Source organism: Pelodiscus sinensis, chromosome 16, assembly GCF_049634645.1.
Source record: "Pelodiscus sinensis isolate JC-2024 chromosome 16, ASM4963464v1, whole genome shotgun sequence".
In the NCBI taxonomy this organism is placed as follows: Eukaryota; Metazoa; Chordata; order Testudines; family Trionychidae; genus Pelodiscus; species Pelodiscus sinensis.
In genome coordinates, this window is record NC_134726.1 from 39,534,654 (window position 1) to 39,556,951 (window position 22,298).

General features: G+C 37.5%; 1 protein-coding gene across 5 annotated transcripts in view; it reads left to right on the forward strand.

Moving 5' to 3' along the window:
* The window catches only part of RBBP6 (RB binding protein 6, ubiquitin ligase), a 37,957-nt gene extending 16,373 nt beyond the window's left edge, over positions 1–21,584 (forward strand). For 4 of the 5 annotated variants that reach the window (XM_075899916.1, XM_075899917.1, XM_075899918.1 and 1 more), the window contains 14 exons: positions 109–153; positions 2,648–2,736; positions 2,844–2,940; positions 4,444–4,583; positions 6,254–6,426; positions 7,423–7,526; positions 8,132–8,436; positions 10,476–10,575; positions 10,657–10,735; positions 10,820–10,877; positions 12,083–12,448; positions 12,788–12,889; positions 14,848–16,584; positions 18,677–21,584. In XM_075899916.1, the coding sequence (XP_075756031.1) occupies positions 109–153; positions 2,648–2,736; positions 2,844–2,940; positions 4,444–4,583; positions 6,254–6,426; positions 7,423–7,526; positions 8,132–8,436; positions 10,476–10,575; positions 10,657–10,735; positions 10,820–10,877; positions 12,083–12,448; positions 12,788–12,889; positions 14,848–16,584; positions 18,677–20,255 (4,974 nt within the window). In that variant the 3' untranslated portion in view covers positions 20,256–21,584. The remainder of the gene's footprint in view (positions 1–108; positions 154–2,647; positions 2,737–2,843; positions 2,941–4,443; positions 4,584–6,253; positions 6,427–7,422; positions 7,527–8,131; positions 8,437–10,475; positions 10,576–10,656; positions 10,736–10,819; positions 10,878–12,082; positions 12,449–12,787; positions 12,890–14,847; positions 16,585–18,676) is intronic. The other variant, XM_075899920.1, reaches the window with a different exon arrangement.
* The last annotated feature ends 714 nt before the right edge of the window (positions 21,585–22,298 follow it).

The window sequence follows — 22,298 nt, forward strand, 5'->3', positions numbered from 1 at the left end:
CAGTGGTACACACAAAATACCCAGTGTAGATGTTCAAACTTCGAGAGGCTAAATATGGCTATGTTTTGATTGTGGAACTTGAATGTGTGTTTAATTTTTTGTGAACAGATTGATGACTCTTCTGCATCTATTTCTCTGGCCCAGCTTGCAAAGGTATATATACATATATATTCTTGTCAAATTATAACTGAATTGTTGTTTGCTTAATATTTAAATATCTTACATTGTGATCGATCTCTGACTAATTTTTGTAATATGAGCAAAAAAAATTTTAGTAAAGTGCTGACTCAAATTTGAATATTTGTGTATAAATTGATTAATGCTATCCTGTAAAGAGTAGTTCCCAGTTTGGGAAGATAGAAGGGGAGTACCTTATCAGCCTCAGCATAATGTTGCAGTATTACTCATCTTCAAGACACAAGGAAGAAGCACTTCAGAAGCTGTTTACCGTTACTTTCAAACGTTTCGTTAATTTTGCATTGGAAACTAGCACAATTTTTAAAGAAGAATTTAATATATTTTGGCTGTAAGTTATGGACTTTCCAGATTTTTGGTTTTTTGCAACAGCCAAAATAGAAGCTTTTTGTTAACATGGACAATTGAACAATTATTTTTGGATTTCTAGACTTTACAGTGGTAGACCAATTCTTTGAGTGTTGCACATAATTTCATAAGTTGTAGACTTGTAGTATATATACAGTGGACAACAATTATAAATCTAATTTGTTTGAACACAGACTTGTAAATTGTGTAAATGTATCAATTGTTTATAGGAATATACCAATGTGCATTTGTGGCATATTGGCAAATGTGACCTGAAACTGTTGTATATGCCATGTTTTGCTATGAAATTGCTTGCATTTTCTGCTCAATAATGTGTGACTTTGTTTGGGAAAGCACTAGTGACTACACTTACTAAAAAGATATTACAGTATCAGCCAAGTAAATTATTATTATAAAATGTAAAATATTAGAAAGGCTAGGACATAATATAGAGTAGTTAACTTTTCTTTTGAGGGTAAAAACTGGAGTTTGACTTCCAGGGAAAATATAAGTATTTCCATCTATAACTTCCCCTCCACTATAAACATGACAATCTCTCATGCATTTGGCAGCTAAGAAATTTATCTTGAAAAATAGCCATCTAAAAAGATTGGCTTCCATTAGTGCTGTCCCTAAATCTGTCCTCGGTTTTGTAAGCTCATGTCAACTTTCTTATTCTAAGATGTGAAAAACTGTCCACGTGGTGTATTCCTTTTAAAGTTTTTGAGAGAATTTGAAGTATTTCTGAAAAATGCAGAAACATAACATAAAGCAGCTCAAAACTGTTACTTACTTTAACCTCTTCAGCACAGACTAGCTAAGCATGGAGGCAATGTGTTTAACAGTTTTCTGTTTTATTCCTATTATGTATTAAATGCCATATTGGAATTTTGGTCTATTCCTACTAATGTTTTGTGCTTTTGGATGTGTTTGTAAACTGTTTGGGTTCAAACAAATTAGTTAACTATCTGTATATCACATTTTCTGTAAATGTTAATGGAAATGGTTTCATAGCTGTCAATCTGGATTATGTTGTTAAGAAAAGCTATGTATATGAAACAACCATTTAATAAAATGTTGAAACTAGTTGGTTGCTTTTGTGAATGAATGTATAAAAAGATAAAATACTTTGAGTGGTTGATCTGAATGTTAGGTGCTTGAAGATCCAAGTAATTAGCAGTCACTCCCTTAGACCCTGCTTGTATCTGGACTAGTGTGTAATGAAATATTTTAAACAAGTACTGATACATTTTGATTTTTTTTTCCCAGTTGGCTTCAGTATTTTTGAAAGGTTAGCTCCACATATATGAGGATTACGTTTAAGTTTCCATATTAAAGAGACAGTCAACTTGAAAATTGTTTATCTACAAATTTTGTACCAGCTATAGTTAAACACTTCATAGTATAAAGTTAACAAATTCATTTTTTAACCTCACACATGACAGCCCTCTGTAGTTAGCTTCTCCTTCACTAAAAAGATCCTTCTAAAAACCTTAGGAAGGGAACACACGTCCTTATTTTAAAAACTAAAGGAATTTTTAAAAACATATTCTCTTCCAGGGTGCTGTTAGACACCTGGACTTTTTTTAATCAGTTTCAAATAATTCAAGTTGAGTGTCCTTTTAACACTGTGAAATGTGAATACTGCTGTTTATTTTGTGTTCAGATTTCTGAATAAACACAAATACAGTGAATGTATTTTTCATGTACTCTGGAGCTTAACATTCAGTTTCTTTAACTTAAAAGTACCGAAAAAAAAAATTTTTTTTTTTACACTTAGCTTAAGTCCAAGTCCTCTTTCGTTTTAAAGAAAATTGGAGCACTTACACAAGTCTTTATGTAAGGTACAAACAGAGCCTAAGGTTTTGAGTGTCCAAGAACGCTTTTCTCAAGTAGGTTAACAGGCACACAAACATCATGTAATGGCTTAAGGACTCCCCAGAACATCTTCATAACCATATTATATAATATAAGTAGCTATTTTGAGGCAACTTTAGTTAGATTTGTGCTGCTCTTTACAGGATTGGATGAGTGGTGTTGTCTTTGGCTGTGTGGACTTCAATGTGTTTCTAATGTGTGTGTCAAATAATTACCTATTAAACAGACTGCCAATCTGGCTGAAGCCAATGCTTCTGAAGAAGATAAAATAAAAGCTATGATGTCACAGTCTGGCCATGAATATGATCCAAGCAAGTAAGTATTAATGTAAAATCTATTCCTTGAAGATTATGGAAAAATTAGAGAGATGCTTATGTTCTTTTTAAAAACTGTAGTCAGACCTTTTTTTAAACTTTTTTTAGTTACATGAAGAAACCTTTGGGTCCACCTCCACCATCCTATACATGCTTTCGTTGTGGAAAACCTGGTCATTACATAAAGAATTGTCCAACAAATGGGGTAAGAGACTCGGGAGGGATTTTCACTACTATATTTTTAGTAGCATGAGTTAGATCATAAAACTGAATAAACTTAAATACATAGGCAAGATAATTCTGCCCAGAATTTCTTCTTTTGTGCCTATGCGTTGCAGCTGATTATGTTTAACTGTACAATTTGTTGACAAGATGTCCATCCTGGTAGAGTGGGTTGGAGTGTTAATGATTCCGTTTTTTGTATGGATTTAGTTTGAATTTTAAAAAATTAAATTAATTTTTAATTCTAATTTTCAGAGCTAGTATCTTTTCCCATAGTAGGAATGCACTGTAAAGATAAAATCTCTCAGAATTGAATGTTTATGCCTTGTGTTCAATGTTTGCAATGATTTATCTTTCTGATCTATTTTTAAACATCGCAGTTTGGACGTTTGAAGTAAGGAACAGAGGTTTAGTTATGTTCATGATAGCCTCATTTCAGAGTGGGGGGGGGAGTATATGAACGGATTCTACAAACTGTGGTGAGGTGTCAAAAATTAAGGAAAATTTAGAAGAAAGATTATCACGAAAGAATAGGAGACACATTTTGGGGAGGGGGGTATGTCCTGTCCTTTGCAGTACAGGCAGTCCCCGGGTTACATGGATCCGACTTACATTGGATCCCTACTTACAAACGGGGTGAGGCAACCCCGCACTAGCTGCTTCCCCCCAGAAGACCAGAGAGACGTGAAGCTAGCGCCCCCCCCCCCCCCCCCCCCCAGCAGACCAGGGAGACGCGGAGCGGCTTTTCTCAGCAGACACCTCAGCTTGAGAATAAAGGACTGAGGGAAGTGACATGTGGGAGAATAAAACTGAGCTCTGGAGAAATGTTTGGCTAGAGTTTCCCCTACAATATGTACCAGTTCCGACTTACATACAAATCCAACTTAAGAACAAACCTACAGTCCCTATCTTGTACGTAACCCGGGGACTACCTGTATATTGGCATTGCAGATTTCCTTAGCTCATCCCAGTGCACCCTGTACTTTCATATTGCAAATTGTGGCATGTTTCATGCTTACCTGAGACTTTTGACACATCCTTCCTTTTCAGCATAGATTTTATATAAATAAACCAGTTCACATTTGAATGCTTTATTATTTTAATTATGTACATGAGTGTAAAAGGATACATCTTTTAGCCATTCTTTCATAGATTCAAATATGTGTGACACACACTTTATTATAGCATAAATATTTTACAGCTGCTATTACGTGAATGGAGAGATTATAACTTTAGGCTCTAGTAATGCAAAGATCTGCATTTGTATTTGACTTCAAGCACAGATGTTGTCCCATTGAGTTTAAAAAACCTGCCTCATACTTTGTAGTGTCTTAGACAGTTAAGGAATTATATGCATTAATCATGCAGTTATCATATTTGCAAAGAAAAATAATTTAAATAGTTTTTTTTATCTCACTAAGCAGTCGCATATCATTTTAAATGGATTCATTTAAAGCCGAAATATATCTGGATTCTTTCTTAACAGGACAAAAATTTTGAGTCTGTTCCCAGGATTAAAAAGAGCACAGGAATTCCCAGGAGTTTCATGATGGAAGTGAAAGATCCCAATACAAAGGGTGCTATGCTTACAAACACAGGAAAATATGCAGTACCAACTATTGATGCGTAAGTATTTAGTACTTCAGAGGTGGCCAAAGTATAAACAGACTAAAAAATGCTTTTTCAATAATTGTTTACACTCATTTCATTTTAAAACAAACACAAATAAATTGTTCAAAATGCTATGAGTCAGTATCTCTGTTATAGGAGTGCTGTTGTAGTTTTAAATATTTGAAGCAATAATTAAAGCACTTTTTTGAAAAGATATTTTTAGCTTGTTACATCTATTCCATAGGTATAGCTTCTTTAGATGAAATTTCCAGTTTTAGCCGAGACATCAGAGTCTTAATATCAGAAGGCCTTTAGTGTTTTTAGGTAACCTGGTTAAGATGTACCAAAAATAGTAATAGCAAGAATTAATTTCTTTCCAAAATCATAGTTTTCAAGACAGGGAAATGATTGGCCTTGCAGTAAAGGCACTGGGAGTTTAGGAAATCTGAGTTCATCCTATTTATTTTAGTGCCCATAAAACACAGATGAAAATAGTTACCTTGTGTAAGGTCCTACCTAATCCAGCAAACACTTGGGCAGATAAGTAATATGTTATTGAAATATACAGGCACTTTAGATCCAAAAGATTCCTCCTCCTCATTGAAGATGGTGATGGTATAGATAAGGATTACAAAAGTGCATCAAAATGCAGGACAATGGAGCACTTTAAAGACTAACAAGATGGTTTATTAGATGATGAGCTTTCGTGGGCCAGACCTACTTCCTCAGATCAAATAGTGGAAGAAAGTAGTCACAACCATATATACCAAAGGATACAATTTAAAAAATGAACAAATATGAAAAGGACAAATCACATTGCAGAACAGGAGGGGGATGCGGGGGGGGGGGGGGGGAGGAAGGAAGGTAAGTGTCTGTGAATTGATGATATTAGAAGTAGGGAGAGTGGGATGTTTGTGAGTTAATGGTATTAGAGGTGATAATTGGGGAAACTGTCTTGGTAATGGGTGAGAGAGTTCAAATGTTTAAGTCCTTGTTGGCAAGTGTCGAATTTTAACATGAATGACAGTTCAGAGGATTCCCTTTCAAGTGCAGATGTAAAAGGTCTTTGTAGCAGAATGCAGGTGGTTAAGTCATTGAGAGAGTGCATCAGTGCAAATACTTGAGTTTATATAGACATTTTGATGGTAATAGCAGATGTTATGAATGTGATTGTACTGGCTGTATTTTGCATCAACATTTGTCCAAAAACAGAAGTACTTAACCTGATAAAAATATCTATTAAATCCTTATTTTGTGTGTGTGTGTGTGTGTGTGTGTGTGTGTGTGTGTGAGAGAAACGTTTTGATATCATATTTTATGGGTGTTAGAAACCAAGAAAATACTAGTGGTGTGGGTTGGGGGGGGGGGATCTACATAACCCTTATATTTAGATAATGCTGTAATTTTAAAAAGGTACGTATTATACAGCTAAATGTCCGTTTTCTTAACTTCCGTTCATTTTTCCTTATGTACCTCCTCCTGTAGAAACAGTATCATGTTTGCTTTGTGCTAATTGCACAATAAATAATCACTTACCTGTTGAGAGACTAAATCTCTGCTGTGTGCAATATTTATATAATTGAATTATATTCTGGAAGTGTTTTCTGGATGTATTATTTCTATAATAAAATCTGAAAATGTAATGCCACTTCTTTAAACAGATAGTCTTAAATTATTTCTTTCAGGGAGGCTTATGCTATAGGGAAGAAGGAAAAGCCCCCTTTCCTGCCAGAGGAACCATCCTCCTCCTCAGAAGAGGATGATCCTATTCCAGATGAATTGTTATGTCTAATCTGCAAAGATATAATGAATGATGCAGTTGTCATTCCCTGCTGTGGAAACAGTTATTGTGATGAATGTAAGTGCCATAGTCTGACATTAGTTAATTCATAATACAAATGATCTTGTAAGATTAACAGGAATCTGAATTCACAGAATTTGCTATCCTACTCTTCAGTCTGAAACATGGATATCTGTTAACCAGAAAATCCTTGCATTTTGTCTTTGGGTAAAGGAAGAATACTGGGGCTGATTTTTAACTGGAACTTAGAGGAATTTTTATATAAGGATGGAGAAACATAAGTGAATGTTTGTGTTCAACGTCAGTAATTAAAAAAAAAAATACATCTAGATTGATTAAATGCTTTCTCAAGCTCTCCTCCTCCTTTGTTCCTATTTGATTTGGCAGTAGTCATCGTCACTTTGTCTTATAAACTGTTGGTATCCCAAATTCAACATTGGCAATTTACTGGAGGCTCAAACAAGAGGAAAGATAAGCTGTTGTTCAAGCTCCTCTTCTAAAGAGACAGTTGGTTAAAAATATAGTCTTAACCTAATTTACGAATGCTTTCTTAGAAATAAAATGTACCTATTAATCTAGAAGTTGATTACCTCTTATATCCCACTCCACTAGACAATAAAAATAAAATAGTTTCATTGACTGGTTGTCATGTACTAACTTTATCTTGTAGTTTGATTTGCAAACACTAAATAATGTTTAAACCCAAACAAGGTTGTTGGTTTTTTTTTAAACTGAAATTTTCAAAAATCCATGAAAATAGTTCTCTTCCTTTATGATCTGTAAATGCTTTTTTTAACAAAAAAAATGCTTTGTGTAATCAGCCCATCATTGTTCATCTGTTAGTAAAAGTAACTGTTAATTGTGAGTGTGGTCACCAAATTTGTTTTAATGTCTAATATCTATACCACATATTAGACCTTCTCAATTGGTACATCTTCAAATGTTTTCCCCCCAGTCCATGTTTCCCATGGACCCCAGTGTTAGTTGTGTACAGGAATATGTGTAAAGTAAGATCCAAATATTTTTAGCTCAGATACTTCTGTTTTTTCACAGGTATCCGAACATCACTACTGGAATCAGAGGAACATACCTGCCCAACTTGTCATCAGACAGATGTTTCCCCTGATGCTTTGATTGCCAACAAATTCTTACGCCAGGTAACTTCACTTTTCGTTTAATGCATGTAAAAAAATCTCATCTTCTTTGTAAGTAGCTAAGAGGGGGAAAAAAGTTCTGCATCATGGAGCCATTACAATAATTACAGCTGGATGGGATTTGCATTTTTAAAATCTATTAATTGCTTATTATGAAATGATCACTTAAAAATACAGATAGCAAATTCCTGATTTGAGATTAGAAAATTAGATCACTTGCAGATTTTACCAAAAATTGACAAATATTTTCATTGTTGAAGATGTTCTCCAGTTTTCGTTGTGAAGAGAAGCTTGAAAATATGAAGCGAGTGCATCAGACAATAGTTGTGTAGGGAGTGAACTTCCTTGTTTATCTCAATATAGTTGTTGGCTTTGAAAACTAGAGATAATATTCAAACAGCAGCCCTGACCATTTCCTGCTTATTTGTTTTATCAGAAACACAGGATAATGTAGTCAATGAAGTGTATCTAAAAGTCTGCGTGTACTTGAATGTTGTAGTAGAAGAAAATACATCTGAACAACCTTCACGCTTAGTGGTGGAAGTTTTTTATAGAGAACATACATAAAAATTATGATGTACATTTAACAATGATTTTTCTACCTCTAGGCTGTAAACAACTTCAAAAATGAAACTGGCTACACAAAAAGGCTCCGTAAGCCGATTCCACCCCCAAGACAGCCAGTTCAGCGGAACCTGCAACCTGCAGTAAGGCCTCCAGTTTCCAGACAACAGGATCCTTTAATGATTCCAATCACTTCTACACCTTCCCTAACATCATCATTGACTCCTGGTCAATCATCTGTGACAACTACTTTGCCAGTAAATCAGTCCTCTGCCACTGCACCTGCTGCTGATATCGCTGCAAAAATGTCCATATCTCTTCACTCTGAAAAACCAGAAGGACACTTTCAGTAAGTAAACTTGTCATTTAACACAATTAGAAAATAAACAAACATGCTAATGCTGGCTTTCCACTTCCATTTACTTCTAATATTTTATCTTGTCTGGTAGCTGTTGATAAATGCTGGTTGACTGACCAACTTCTCCTTTCCAGCTCGAAGAGCAGCCTTGGGGGTTCTTGTTTATATATTGTATTTCACTTTCTCTGCAGTAACAGATCTTAAGAGTCATCCAGATGTCCATTAGAACTTTTGTTTCATTTACCTTCTATTCTGATAGTGGAATTGATGCATTTTATTTTTCCCATCTGCTCCTTGAAATCAATAATGTGGACTTTGACACACTATGTATATCCAACATATCAACACTTCATAGCCTTGTGTGCCTTTATCAGTGTCTCCACAAAGTATTGGGAGAATGGTGTTTAAGCATTTGTTTCTGTATACTTTTCTTATCTATTTGAGGTAGGGCACACCAAGTTCTTATTTCATTCATTTATATCTGCTTCTTTGTAGAAGAATTAGCTAGTTGGTTTGTTCCTCTGAAGATGCTCGCTATTCTTTTTAAATAAAAAACTCAGTTTGTGATATGTTGGTGACATGCATCACTCAAGAGTAACCAGTTCATCAGAAGCACCTGTCTTGGTGACTATTTGGTCACTGTTAAATCTCTCCCAGTGCAGGATTACCTTCTTATGGGAACTCTTCTCCCAGTGACTTTTCTTGGGGAATACTCCTTACATTTAGCAGAGAACAGCAGCTGCTAAAGTTACTATTTTACTACAGGTTGAACCTCTCTAGTCTGGCATCCTGGAGACCTGACCGGTGCCTAACCAGAGAATTTGCTGAACCACAAGAGGTCAATATTGTCTAGCAGCATTACCAACCCCTTACACTGCTTCCTGGGCTCTTAGAAGCATTTAGGGATAAAGTAGAGCTAAATAGCAACACAGAAGACTGAGAGCCAGGACTGGTGACTGTAAACAAATTTTATAGGACTGTGAGAAACTTGGCCACACTCATAAGTAGACATTCAGCTAACTAAAATCATGCCGGGCCGCGGATGTTGCTGGACCAGAGTATGCTGGATTAGAGAGGTTTTACCTGTACTTGGTATGTCAGTCTCTTCCAGTTGGAAAGGATTCTTGGTTGCTGTTAGATTTGGTTTTCTTACTGCTGAAGAGAGACAATGCATTTTCTTAAACTACAAAAATGCACATTGAGGTTAAAACTTAATGTTTACTTTCATATCACCCCTTCTAAATTTGTCATCTATTCTGTATACAGGTTCTGACCTAACAGCAATAAAATATATAATTCAAAGTAACAGTGACATATGTATGTTTGAGGCATAGAGGGTCAGAGCATTACTTGGAAGCTATGTAAATTCCCTCTGTACATATAAGATTCAAAACTACTTTCCATGAAATTGCATTAAAATAAACTTAAGAAACTAAACTGTAGTTAAAGGCTTGCATTGCTCTCTGATTTGAACCTAGCAGACAATTCCTCTGTCCAAGAAAGTGTCAGCCTACTGACTACAGAGGCAGGCTGAATGACATAATATCTTTTACTGGGCTGTCTTCTGTTGGTAAAATAGACGAGCTTTTGAACTTACACACATCTGCTCTTCAGTTCTGGGAAAGTACTAGCAGTATCACAGCAAAATCCAGTGATAAAGTATTCAATGTCAGAGTATCATATCATTTTAGCCTGGGGGCCATATTTCAAAATGATCTCATCCTGGTCACTAAACTTGTATTTGGACGTACATATATATTAAATTTTACACACCTTGGAATTGAGATTTGTATGTTTTAGTCTAAATGTATACATTCTGGAAAATGTACACCCCTTCTGACCCTCTCCCTCAGTAAACATGTATTTTATCTTTTTTACAGTCCTAATTCTGCTTTTATGCCACGTTTTCTTAGTTTTGATAATTAAAATGTGTGTAGCCTTTTTGTATATACCTCTGTCCTTTTTCTTTCAATAACTTAAAATACCCTATCAAAATATGTCTCAAACCTTGTGTTCTTTGTTTTTACCAGTGATCCTGATAGCATGATGCCTCCTGCTGCTATTGGGACTGCCTCCGAACATTCTAAAACATCTTCCTCTCTGTCGATTAGCACTGTGATGGAAGAGAAGGTAAATTTTACTTGAGGATATATGATAACTTTCGTGATTTGAGAAGGCTTCTCTTCTGATTTTTCACTATTAATCCCTAAGGGCTACCAGGTTCCTGTACTAAGACAGACAGTGTTACAAGGCCAGTTAACTTCACAAGGACACTCAATACCCACTACTGGTGAGTAACTGCAACTTCAGCTCTGTTCTTATAGAAATAGCTCTTCAGATAAATTGAACAGAAAAAATGTTTTTCCCCAAATAGGTCAGCCAATAAGAACCAATACAGTCCGTTCTGCAGGCAACAGGCCAGGGTGGGAACCGTAAGTATATTTACCAAAAAAAAAAATCATTTTGGTGCTTTTAAGCATGTTGCTAATTTGTTAAATTTAACTGTGACTTGGTTGTTGAACATATTTCATTCTAAACCACCTGTTATCTAAGAATATGTAGACAGGTGTGGTGAATGTACACTAAATTGTAATCACCGTTTTTATGTGGTTTAATCTGTATTTTGTTTTAACAAGTTGGGACTGTAGATTCCTTTGGGATTACCTAAAGGAAAAGACGAGTGTAATCTAAAAGTTATTGGAAAAAATAAAGCCACTTTCAAAGAATAAATCATTAAAAATTTAATTTTTTTTTAAATATAATTTTAACAAATCAAGTGGAGAACTGCCCTCTAGACAGATTGCCGAATACGGCTGAAGGAATTGGGTTTGTCACTTGAAGCCATTAGAATTTCAGTTTCAAAATTATAAATTCTATTTATTAAAGAAATTGACATTATTTGTATAATGTAGTCATCTTAACTAAAAAACCCATACCATTAACCTGACAAAGTTGGTGTTCTCTTAGTGCTTTCAGATGGTGAAGCTGATTCCTTTCAGTCCTGTATGTTCTCAGCCAGCTGATGCTACTTTCTGAAATGTATATTCATGTATTCATTACTGTTGTGTTGTAAGCATGAATAGTACTTTACAAACACTTCCCCCAAAAGCCCATGCCATAAATATCCTAAACTCTCAATCAATAAAGAGGACAGCGGTTCAGGCACAAGAAAGTGCAGATGCCGCATTGTGTGATCAACAGCATAGGAAGGTTCTAAGAAAGAAGTTTAAAGAAGTTCAAGAGAAGATTAGTTACGTTTGTTCAGGCATTGAAGATGAGATGTGCTCAAAGTGCAAAGTATTAAATGTCAGAGATTGGCAGAGGAGCAGTGGGCATTTGGTACGTTCAAAGTGGGAGAATGTTGTTAAAATAGGGAGCATCTGTCCAAAATTGCAAAATGAAGAGTGAGGAAAGAAGATTAAGGGAACAGCTGGGGGTGAGACTATGAAGGGGGAGAGTCAGGAGTGAGAAGAGTATAGGAAGAAATGAGCAGACAAATAGGCTGGCGTTGAAGAGACTTAACGTGATGACCAGGACAGGAAATGTCCACAGAGGGACACCAGCTTCATTCACTTTCCTCTTTTAAAATAAAGGCAGAGTGTAACAATCAGTGACACGTGTTTTTGGGTTTCTTTAGAAGTTCAAATCGAGGACGCCCGCATAGTGAACGTACACAAAGGACTCAGGGCCCAACATTACCAGCATCAACACCTGTCTTTGTGACTGTGCCTCCACCTCCCCTGTTTCCTCCACCTCCCCATGCACTTCCTCTTCCACCGGGGGTACCTCCACCACAGTTTCCTCCTCAGTTTCCACCTGGTCAGCCTCCACCTGCTGGGTATAATGTCCCCCCACCGGGATACCCCCCAGCTCCTGCAAACATATCAACACCTTGGGTACCAACAGCAGTACCAACGGCTCATTCAAATGCCATCCCAACGACACAAGCACCTCCTTTATCTAGGGAGGAGTTTTACAGAGAGCAGCGGAGACTTAAAGAGGAGTAAGTATTTGGTTCTGAATGAAGTTGCGTTATTTTTCATTATTCTATTTCAGTAGCATATTGGACAGCAATTACACTGAAGTGCATCTGCCATAAGCAAAAGAGACATAAAAAGCAATTTTTCCAATGTGCTTTGCATTACGAGGTTGGGAATCTACAAAACTAAAACAAAACAACTGTAATTCTAAAGTTTGCAATGAAACTCATAAGAAATATTAGCGTTTTTCATAAAAATAGGATTTTTGTGTTTGCATGCATGTTTTAGTATGTATGTATGTATTTGTTTATTTATTTGTCTTTTGTGTATATGTTCAAACTATCATAATTTTATTTTAACAGAGAAAAGAAAAAGTCCAAACTTGATGAGTTCACAAATGATTTTGCAAAGGAATTAATGGAATACAAGAAGATTCAAAAGGAACGTAGACGCTCATTTTCCAGGTAATTGTTTTACATGTCTAATGGAGAGCCAAATCTAGCAGATTTAAAGAGTTCTAGTCCACCCCCCTTCTCCGCCCCCGCTTTAGAGCAATTAGCATTATAATACAAGTTTCCTGGTTAGATCATTGGCTCAAATTTAGGTCAGGTTGTGATTGAATGGGAATTATTACCCTGCAGCAGTTTGACCCCTCTGAAATTATGAGTGAGGGTGTGTCTAAACTGAACCCCTCTGCCGACAGAGGGATGTAGATTAGGCACATCGCTATTGCCAATGAAGCGGGTATTTAACTATCCCATGCTTCATTTGAATAAAAATGGCTGCCACTTTTTGACAACACGGCACTTTGCCAGCAAAAAGCGTCAGTCTAGACGGAGATCGGTCGACAAGGAAAGCCTTTTCTGACCGATCCCTTATGCCTTGTGCAACGAGGTTTAGGCTTTCCTTGTCTACCAATCCCTGTCTAGACTGCCACTTTCTGCCGGCAAAGTGCTGCGGCGGAAAAAAGCAATGGCCATTTTTATTCAAATGAAGCATGGAATATTTAAATCCTCGCTTCATTTACAATAGTGATGAGCCTAATCTACATCCCTCTGTTGGCAGAGGGGTGTAGTTTAGACACACCCTTAATCGGGTTTGGTTGAGAGAAATCCCTACATCTATAATGACACCCTTGTTGGATAATCTTATCACAGGCTAAAAACTGAATAATGTATACGTACTGAATTCCCTAAGTGATCCCGTAGGTGATGTGTGTGGTATGTTTGGTTTAAAAAAAAAAATGTGGAAAGACTCCCCTACACCTGCCTTGTGTGTCATCTAATCTTCAATACTTTGGAAGAGTTGAACTTCCAGGACTATGTATCTGGTGCCTTTCACTAGCATTATGATCACTTTACTTCATTCAACTTGAGAAAAAGTGCATTGGCTGTTGTATTTAATATTTTTTAAAACATTTATGTTAAATTATGGTTGAAGAGCTAATAATGCACAAGGAACTAATGAAAGTAATACCTAATTTAGCATGCTGTCTTTTTAAAGTTTCTACCAAGAGACATCCTTAGGGTCCTGAAATTCGCAAAAAGCTTTTTACCCTAATAGTACAGATCTGTTCTGCAGCGTTGATCTGGATAATTCTTCATTAATAACACCATACAGATCACAGTACTGATAGCAATACTGGTTCCTTTGTAGTATTACTAAAAGTTACAAGTTGGAAGCTAGAAGCTTTTTGATGTGATTTTACTTGAAACATGGTCACTGTTCTTAAGCTTCCTCGTTTGTACTTATTTGCTGTGAGGAGGCCTAGCTGAAAGCATTAGTTAAATAATACTGTATGTCATGTTGCAGTACAGAATCTTATGCACACTACGCAAATTAGCAAATCAACAGTAAAGTGAAATTAACTGACTGAGCTGGCATTTCATTATGATTTAGTTTTATATCTTCATGTTAAATCACGGTCTTCTAATGCTTGGTTCTGCACTTTCTAATTCTTGGCTCTGCACTTCAGTCATTGAGACTTGCCCTTTTAGCATTATGTTGTAACATAAATGGTCTGTATAGACTGATTTGCTGAGTAGTGAAAGAGAAGTATTTGCCTGTGCTTTGATATACCAGCAGAGGCCACTATATACCACCTTAACTCTGTTAACAAACATGGGTAGTTAATATGATAGAAATGAGTGATGGGACTAGTCCATGGGCCTGTAGTCTTCCTGCACAAATTGTTATACTAGCTGAAACAAAAGAACAACTTTTTCATGTCCTGCATAGAGATGTTTTTACAGAACCAGTTGCTTGTAAGAATTTGCATTATGACTGTGTTACCTGCCTACAGTGCTTTTGGTAACAAAATATAGAAAAGGGAACAATAGTTTTTGGTGGATGGGTTGGTTTGGTTTTGTAAAGCAGAGTGAAGAGGCTATTTTACAGTAAAAATGTGTTTTTGTTTTTAAAGGTCCAAGTCACCCTATAGTGCTTCATCTTATTCAAGAAGTTCATATACCTACTCCAAGTCAAGGTCAGGTTCATCCCGCTCCCGTTCCTACTCTCGATCGTTTAGTCGCTCACATTCTCGTTCATACTCACGATCACCTCCGTATCCAAGAAGAGGCAGGGGGAAGAGTCGTAACTATCGTTCTAGGTCCAGGTCCCATGGATATCATCGTTCGCGATCAAGGTCACCCCCATATAGAAGATACCATTCTCGATCGAGATCTCCAGTTTTCAGAGGCCAATCCCCCACCAAGCGGACTGTACCTCAAACGGAGGGGGAGAGAGAATATTTTAACCGTTATAGAGAAGTTCCACCATATGACTTGAAAGCATACTATGGGAGACCTGTTGATTTTAGAGATCCATTTGAAAAGGAAAGATACAGAGAATGGGAAAGGAACTATCGAGAGTGGTACGAAAAGTTTTACAAGGGCTATGCTGCTGGAGCCCAGCCTAGACCTCCAGTGAATAGAGAGAACTTTTCTCCAGATCGATTTGTTCCACCCGGATCCAGGCGTGAGAATTCCCCATATGCTCGATGTCGTAGAGAGGATTTTGCTACTGGACAAAGCCATAGAAGTCGCAACATAGGTAGCAGTTATCCAGAAAAGCCTTCAGGCCGAGAAGGCCACAACATTAAAGATCCAACAAAATCAAAGGAAAAGGAAGCTGAAAATCCACCAGGAGATGGAAAAGGAAATAAACACAAAAAGCATAGAAAGCGAAGGAAAGGGGAAGAGAATGAAGGCTTTCCCAATGCTGAGTTATTGGAAGGCTCACGGAAGCCCAGAGAGCCTGGTGGGGGGGAAGAAATTAAAACTGACTCACTGTTCATGCTCCCAAGTAGGGATGATGCTACACCTGTCAGAGATGAGCCTATGGAAGCAGATTCTATTGCTTTCAAACTAGTGTCTGAAAAGGAGAAAAAAGAGAAAGATAAACCTAAAGCAAAAGTTGACAAGACAAAACGGAAAACAGAAGGAACTGCCACTACTAAGAAAGACAACTTAGTAAAACCATCTAAAACATCCCAAGAAAAAGCAGAGGCTGATCGTGAAAAGTCTCCTCGAACTGAGCCTCCTGTGAAAAAAACAAAGGAGGAGTTGCCAAAGACAGAGAGTACTAAATCAACTTCATCTCAAAAGGATGAGAAGGCGCTCGGCACGCCACGGAAAGTTAACCCAAAAGTGACAAAAGAGCATCCTGAAACCAGACCAGCCAAGGATGAAAAAGCAAAGAAAGAGCATCCAAAAGAATCCAAGCCAGAAAAGCCATCAAGCAAGGAAGAGAAGTCCAAAAAACCTATAGAAAAAAGCAAACCTACTGATACAAAACCTGAAAAAAGAAAGAGAAAGGCAGAGGAAAAGGAACATGAAACCACTTCATTAAAAACCTCTAAAACAGAAGTTGAAGTGAAACCATCACCAAAGGGGAAATCTGAGCCTGATGGTGAAAAAACAGAGAGATCACCTGAAAAAGACAAAGCTGCTTCTCTGATTGCCCCAGCAAAAAAGATTAAACTAAACCGAGAAACTGGCAAAAAGATTGTAAGTGGAGAAAATGTACCTCCTACAAAAGAACCCGCTGAGAAACCAGAGCCACCCAGTAGCAAAGTTAAACAAGAAAAAGTGAAAGGAAAAATGAGAAGAAAAGTAACAGCAGCTGATGGGTCCAGTTCAACTCTTGTAGATTACACCAGGTACCTTCTGATTTCCTCTTTCCTTGTTTTGTCTCTTCTGCTACCCATAAACTAAAATCTTGGGCTGCATCTAGATTGGCATGATTTTCCGGAAATGCTTTTAACGGAAAAGTTTTCTGTTAAAAGCATTTTCGGAACAGAGCGTCTAGATTGGCACGGATGCTTTTCCGCAAAAGCATTTTTTGCGGAAAAGCGTCCGTGCCAATCTAGACGCGCTTTTCCGCAAAAAAGCCCCGATCACCATATTCGTGGTCAGGGCTTTTTTGCGGAAAACAAATCTGAGCTGTCTACACTGGCCCTTTTGCGCAAAAGCTTTGCGGAAAAGGGACTTTTGCCTGAACGGGAGCAGAATAGTATTTCCGCAAGAAGCACTGATTTCTTACAGTAGGAAGTCAGTGCTTTTGCGGAAATTCAGGTGGTCAACGTAGAGAGCTGGCAAGTTTTTCCGGAAAAGCGGCTGATTTTTGGGAAAAACTGGCCAGTCTAGACACAGCCTTTTGAGTTTCCTGGAACTATTAAATCTATAGTAAAATGAGCGTATGAACCACAGTTATGCAATGGTAATGTTATAGAACAAACACTTGTTGTGTGGGTTTGTCTACTCAAACCTGCAGTTTACAGCAAGCTGGGGTCTGACCCTGCTGAGGCCCTTTAATGGTTTGTTAATGCACTTTGATCTAATCCTCTTTGAAATGGATCTAGATCAAAGCACATTAATTAACCATTAACGCATGGGACAATTAAAACTTGTCTACAGGTAAACTTCTACAGTGACAATACTACAGAGTACAGCTTCAGTGAAGATACTACCTTTGCTGATAAGAATTCTCACATCTGCATATATACTCACATCCCCATGAGGCAGTGGCTAGACCCTTGGCAGAATTCTCCCTTTCACCTAGCATGGTTCTACACCTGGGGTGAGGCCACTTTAATTGGATTGCACAGGGTGTGAATTCTCTCACCACTGAACAAAGTAGTTGTGCCAACCTAATTTCCTCATACAGACCAGGTCTTAGTCTGTGGCAGGTTAGTGGGAGGTAGATTTATGCTCCGCTTGCTGTGAACTAATGTTTCCAGTAGCAACTCCTTAAGCTATAATCTAAGCTGTTAAAAATCTCTTATGGAACACGAGCAGCTGCTTTCAGCTAGATTCTCGAATTCAGCTGAAGTTTACTCCGCATGAAACCAATGTTGAGGATGCAGAGGTACACCACCTGACGCTGCAGCTTCTCCCCATCACCTCCTCATCTATAGTAGTGCCCAGCTGTCTGTGTGTGGGCTGGGAAGAACATGTTTTCATTCTTTGTTCCATGAGATATGGCCACTGCTAAAAGAGGTGGGCAAATACCGATCCGTAGGCCAGATCCAGTCTGCCAGAGTTAGCCCCTGGTAGGGCCCCAGGCCACCGTATTTACCTGCACCTTGGCAGGCATGAGGGATCACAGCTCCTGTTGGCTGCTGCTTGCCTTTCCTGGCCAATAGGAGCTGCGATGGCCCATACCTGGGGAGGTGCCGGTAAATATAGTGGCAACAGCCCAGCCAGGGCTAACTCTGGAGAGTTGTTGCCATTTTATTGCCTATTCCTGCAATAGACTGTGCAGTTTGGAATTAAGGTTACTGTAAGAGGCATTTTAAAAATAAATGCAATAGCTAGAAAAAATTGTAACAAAAGGTGGTGGGGATCAGTCAGACAGATGAAAATTAGAAACTTACCTGCCAGCTGAAGAGATGAGGAACTAAGTTACTTGTTTAGTACCAGTGGAACTATGACGCACAGGAATGATCAGATAAGCGATTCCCCAATCGGATGGTCTCACGCATAAACTAATTAAATGTATTAGTAGGGAGATGTTCTATTAATTTATTACTCATAATTCTTAGCCTGTGGGATCATCTTCTTGCCCGGTTTTATAATATGTATTTGTTTAGAAGGAATATTAAAGGCTTAGAGTTAAAATTGTGAAATTAAACAAAAACCACTTTACAGAGTGTTTCACTTTAACAAAAATAATTCTGCTGTAACTGGATTTTAGGTTGTTGTTAAATGTGTCTTTTTACTTCTTCCCTCCCTCCCCCACTCCTGTCTTAGCACTAGCTCTACTGGAGGCAGCCCTGTTAGAAAGTCTGAAGAAAAGCCAGACACCAAACGAACAGTCATTAAGACCATGGAAGAGTATAATAATGATATAACAGCCCCTGCTGAAGATGTCATCATTATGATTCAGGTTCCTCAATCAAAGTGGGATAAAGATGACTTTGAGTCTGAAGAGGAAGACATTAAATCTACACAAGCACCTTCAAGTGTAGGAAAACCTGCTAGTGTTGTAAAAAATGTCAGTGCTAAGCCTACAAACCCTGTGAAACATAATGAAAAAGAAACTGAGCCTTTGGAAAAAACACAGAAAACTGCAAAAGAAGCAAATTATGAGAGTTCCCAGCATGAAGCAAAAAGTTCAAAAACTTCTGTGTCAAATGAAAAAGGGAAAACCAAAGACCGGGATCATTCTGTGTCAGACAAGGACACTTCTGAGAGAAGGAAAAGCAGTGTTCAACCAGAAAAAGGCCACTCAGAACGAGGAACTGAACAAGGAAACCTAAAAAACCTTTCTCAATCTTCCAAAGACAGCAGATCTTCAGATAAACATGATACTGGGCGTGGATCATCTGCCAGAGATTTTACTCCTAGCAGGGACAAAAAATCTGACTATGATAGCAGCAGGGATCATTCCAGTTTCAAGCGGAGAGATGAAAAGAATGAGTTAACAAGGAGAAAAGACTCCCCTTCTCGAAACAGAGACTCTGCATCAGGCCAGAAGAGTAAACCAAGAGATGAACGTACAGAATTGTCCAAAAAGGGAACTGTTGAGTCCAAAAGGAGTGGCCACAGTCCTCAGAGGGACAGAAGACAGTATGACCACAAAACGGCTTATGATTCCAAACGTTCATCAGATGAACACAAATCTCTAGATAGAAGTTCAGGTAAAGAGAGAGAGAAACACACATCTGAAACAAAGAGCAATAAAGACAGAGACACAAGTGGCAATAAATCGTCTTACAAACATGGATCACCTGATGCAAAAAATGAGAGAGAGCATGCGAGTGGGCAAAGCGACAAGAGCACCATCAAACCTAAGCCTCAGTTAAGCCACTCCTCTCGGCTATCTTCTGACTTAACTAGAGAAACGGACGAGGCTGCATTTGTACCGGACTACAATGAAAGCGACAGCGAAAGTAATGTGTCAACAAAAGATGAAGACTCTCTGGGAAGAAATGCTAAAGAACTGAAAGAAAAGGCAGTGGATAAATCTAAAGAGACTGCAGTTAAAGCAACGCTTGGCCAACCTGGCGTAAGTAGAATTCAGAGTCAAAGTAGTCCCAGTGTTAGCCGCAGTCGTAGTCAAAGCCCTTCTGAAAGTCAGACTCGAAGCCACAGCAGCAGTGCAAGTTCTGCAGAGAGTCAGGACAGCAAGAAAAAGAAGAAGAAAAAAGACAAAAAGAAACACAAGAAGCATAAAAAACACAAGAAGCATAAGAAACACACTGGGAATGAATCTGAATTGGAGAAAAGCCAAAAACACAAACACAAGAAGAAAAAATCCAAGAAGAGCAAAGATAAAGAAAAGGAGAAGGAGAAAGATGACCAAAAAGTGAAATCTGTCGCTGTATAAAATGACAGATAAGAAAAATTGACTTAATTACTAAGTCATCTGTATTAAATTTTGTTATAATGTAAACAAATTCAAGCTTTGTAAATAATGACATGAAAGACCCTGTGCTGCACTTAAAATATTGCTGCTTGATTATTTGATTTTTACATCAGAGCTTTATAAAGTGAACATTTTGTACAGAATTGTGAGTTGTGACCATGTAACATGAGAGGTTTTGCTGAGGCATCTTATTTTTAACCACCGTTAATTAGTTTGGGTGGAGTTTACTGTACTGTGAAAATTTTCACATTTGAATTTTTTTTAATTGCCTGGCAGAAAAAGCTGGTATCAGTTCTGAAATATCAGCAGAATGATTTGCAGAATACATTACAGCCCTGTTATGTCATTTTTTGATTACAATAAAAAGTTTTCAGTAATCTTTATTCAATGTGATGGAATTTGCAGTAGTAGCTGAACATAAACAGGGTATCGATAAGAACAGCAGCAGACAAAAATGATAAATGAAAGATTTTTAGGCGGCTGAAATTTACGGAATGTAATTATAACAGTTTTAACCTTTTAAAAAAAAAAGTAGAACTTGAAAGTTTTGAGATGAGCTAATAAGGATGGTGATGCAAAAAAGAGCTTTTTTTATGTCAGGTTATGCCAACTAGATGTTTTTATATTTAAAAAGGTATATTACCTTAAAAAATAGCCACTATACATAGCCGGTACTGACTTTTTAAAATGTGATATATATGAAGCTGTCACATGTCAACATGGTTCCAATTTATGTTAAAGAGCCATTGCCATGCTCTGGCTAATGTTTACAAATGTATTTTAGAAAACCTGTCCTATATTCTGTATTTCCTTTTGTATCATTGCTGATCTCCAAGGTACATTTCTTTAAAACTGAAGCTTTTGCTTTAAAATGAACTGTTTCATACTGTGATGACACAGTTCCGTGCATATCACCATGGAAGTGACTTATCAATACATTGAATTTGGGGTAAATAAATAAGTTTGGTAAGAGGAGGAAGCCAGTTAGAAAGGCAAGCTTTTTTTAATAAACATTTCTGAATGATGAGAGGAAATACAGACAAAGTGTAACTGTAGTGATTTTGGTAATTTAAATAAGACATAGTGACACTTTTTTATTAAAGTGACAGCAATGTTGTTCAACAGTTGGAGAGTTAACATGGTAATGAGAAGCATTTTTCACTGTGAATTAAGAGCCATCCTGATACCAGTGGAAGCTGGTAGCAAAAACCCTTGACTGCAGTGGCTCTGGAATTTGATCTAAACTGAGTTTTGTTTGAAATTATTTAAATTAAAAGCGGCATTTCAGGGCTTCCTGCTTGTGGAGACTATTTTCTTCAAAAGTGACATTGCGTGTGGTGGAAGCAGTTTGACCACCTTGTTAACAGGTGGGTGGCCTTTATTTGGTAATCATTGGGATAAAGAAGAGCATTCAGGTGCTCAAGATAAAACAATAGTTTAGGATGAATTTTGGACTCCTGTTTCTAGCAGCAAATTTCCCATTTTTATAGTAAGGCATTTTTCTCGTGGTGTACTTCAAGGGGCATCTTCTGCAGTACAAGGAGTAGCAGATTTTAGGAATAAGCCAGTCACATTTTTGCTTTGAAGAACTAAAACAGTAGAGTTGATGCGAGCACCTCTTTCTAAATATTCCCAGATTGCAATCTAGTACAGCTGTTTCAGAGCTAAGCAAGCAGCAAATGTGTTGGTATTTGAATCTGTAAAAATGCCCCCTTCTGTTCCCTGAATTACCGTATTTATTACTAATTAGAATGATGCCACTGGAAAGAAGAAAGGGTTCACTTCTATGGGCCTGGTGAAAACATCAACATCCTTCAAGCCTCAGTTAAACTCTTAGAATTCCAGTGAGAGGAAAATGTTAACATGCCTCTCTATTGCCGGGCTCAAAATAAGACCTTTGTTTAGAAATTGCATTTTTTTAATTGATCACTGCCATGTGCCTTCACAAAAAGACAAAATGTGTAGTACTGTATTCATAACTCAATGCTTTAAAAAAAACAACCC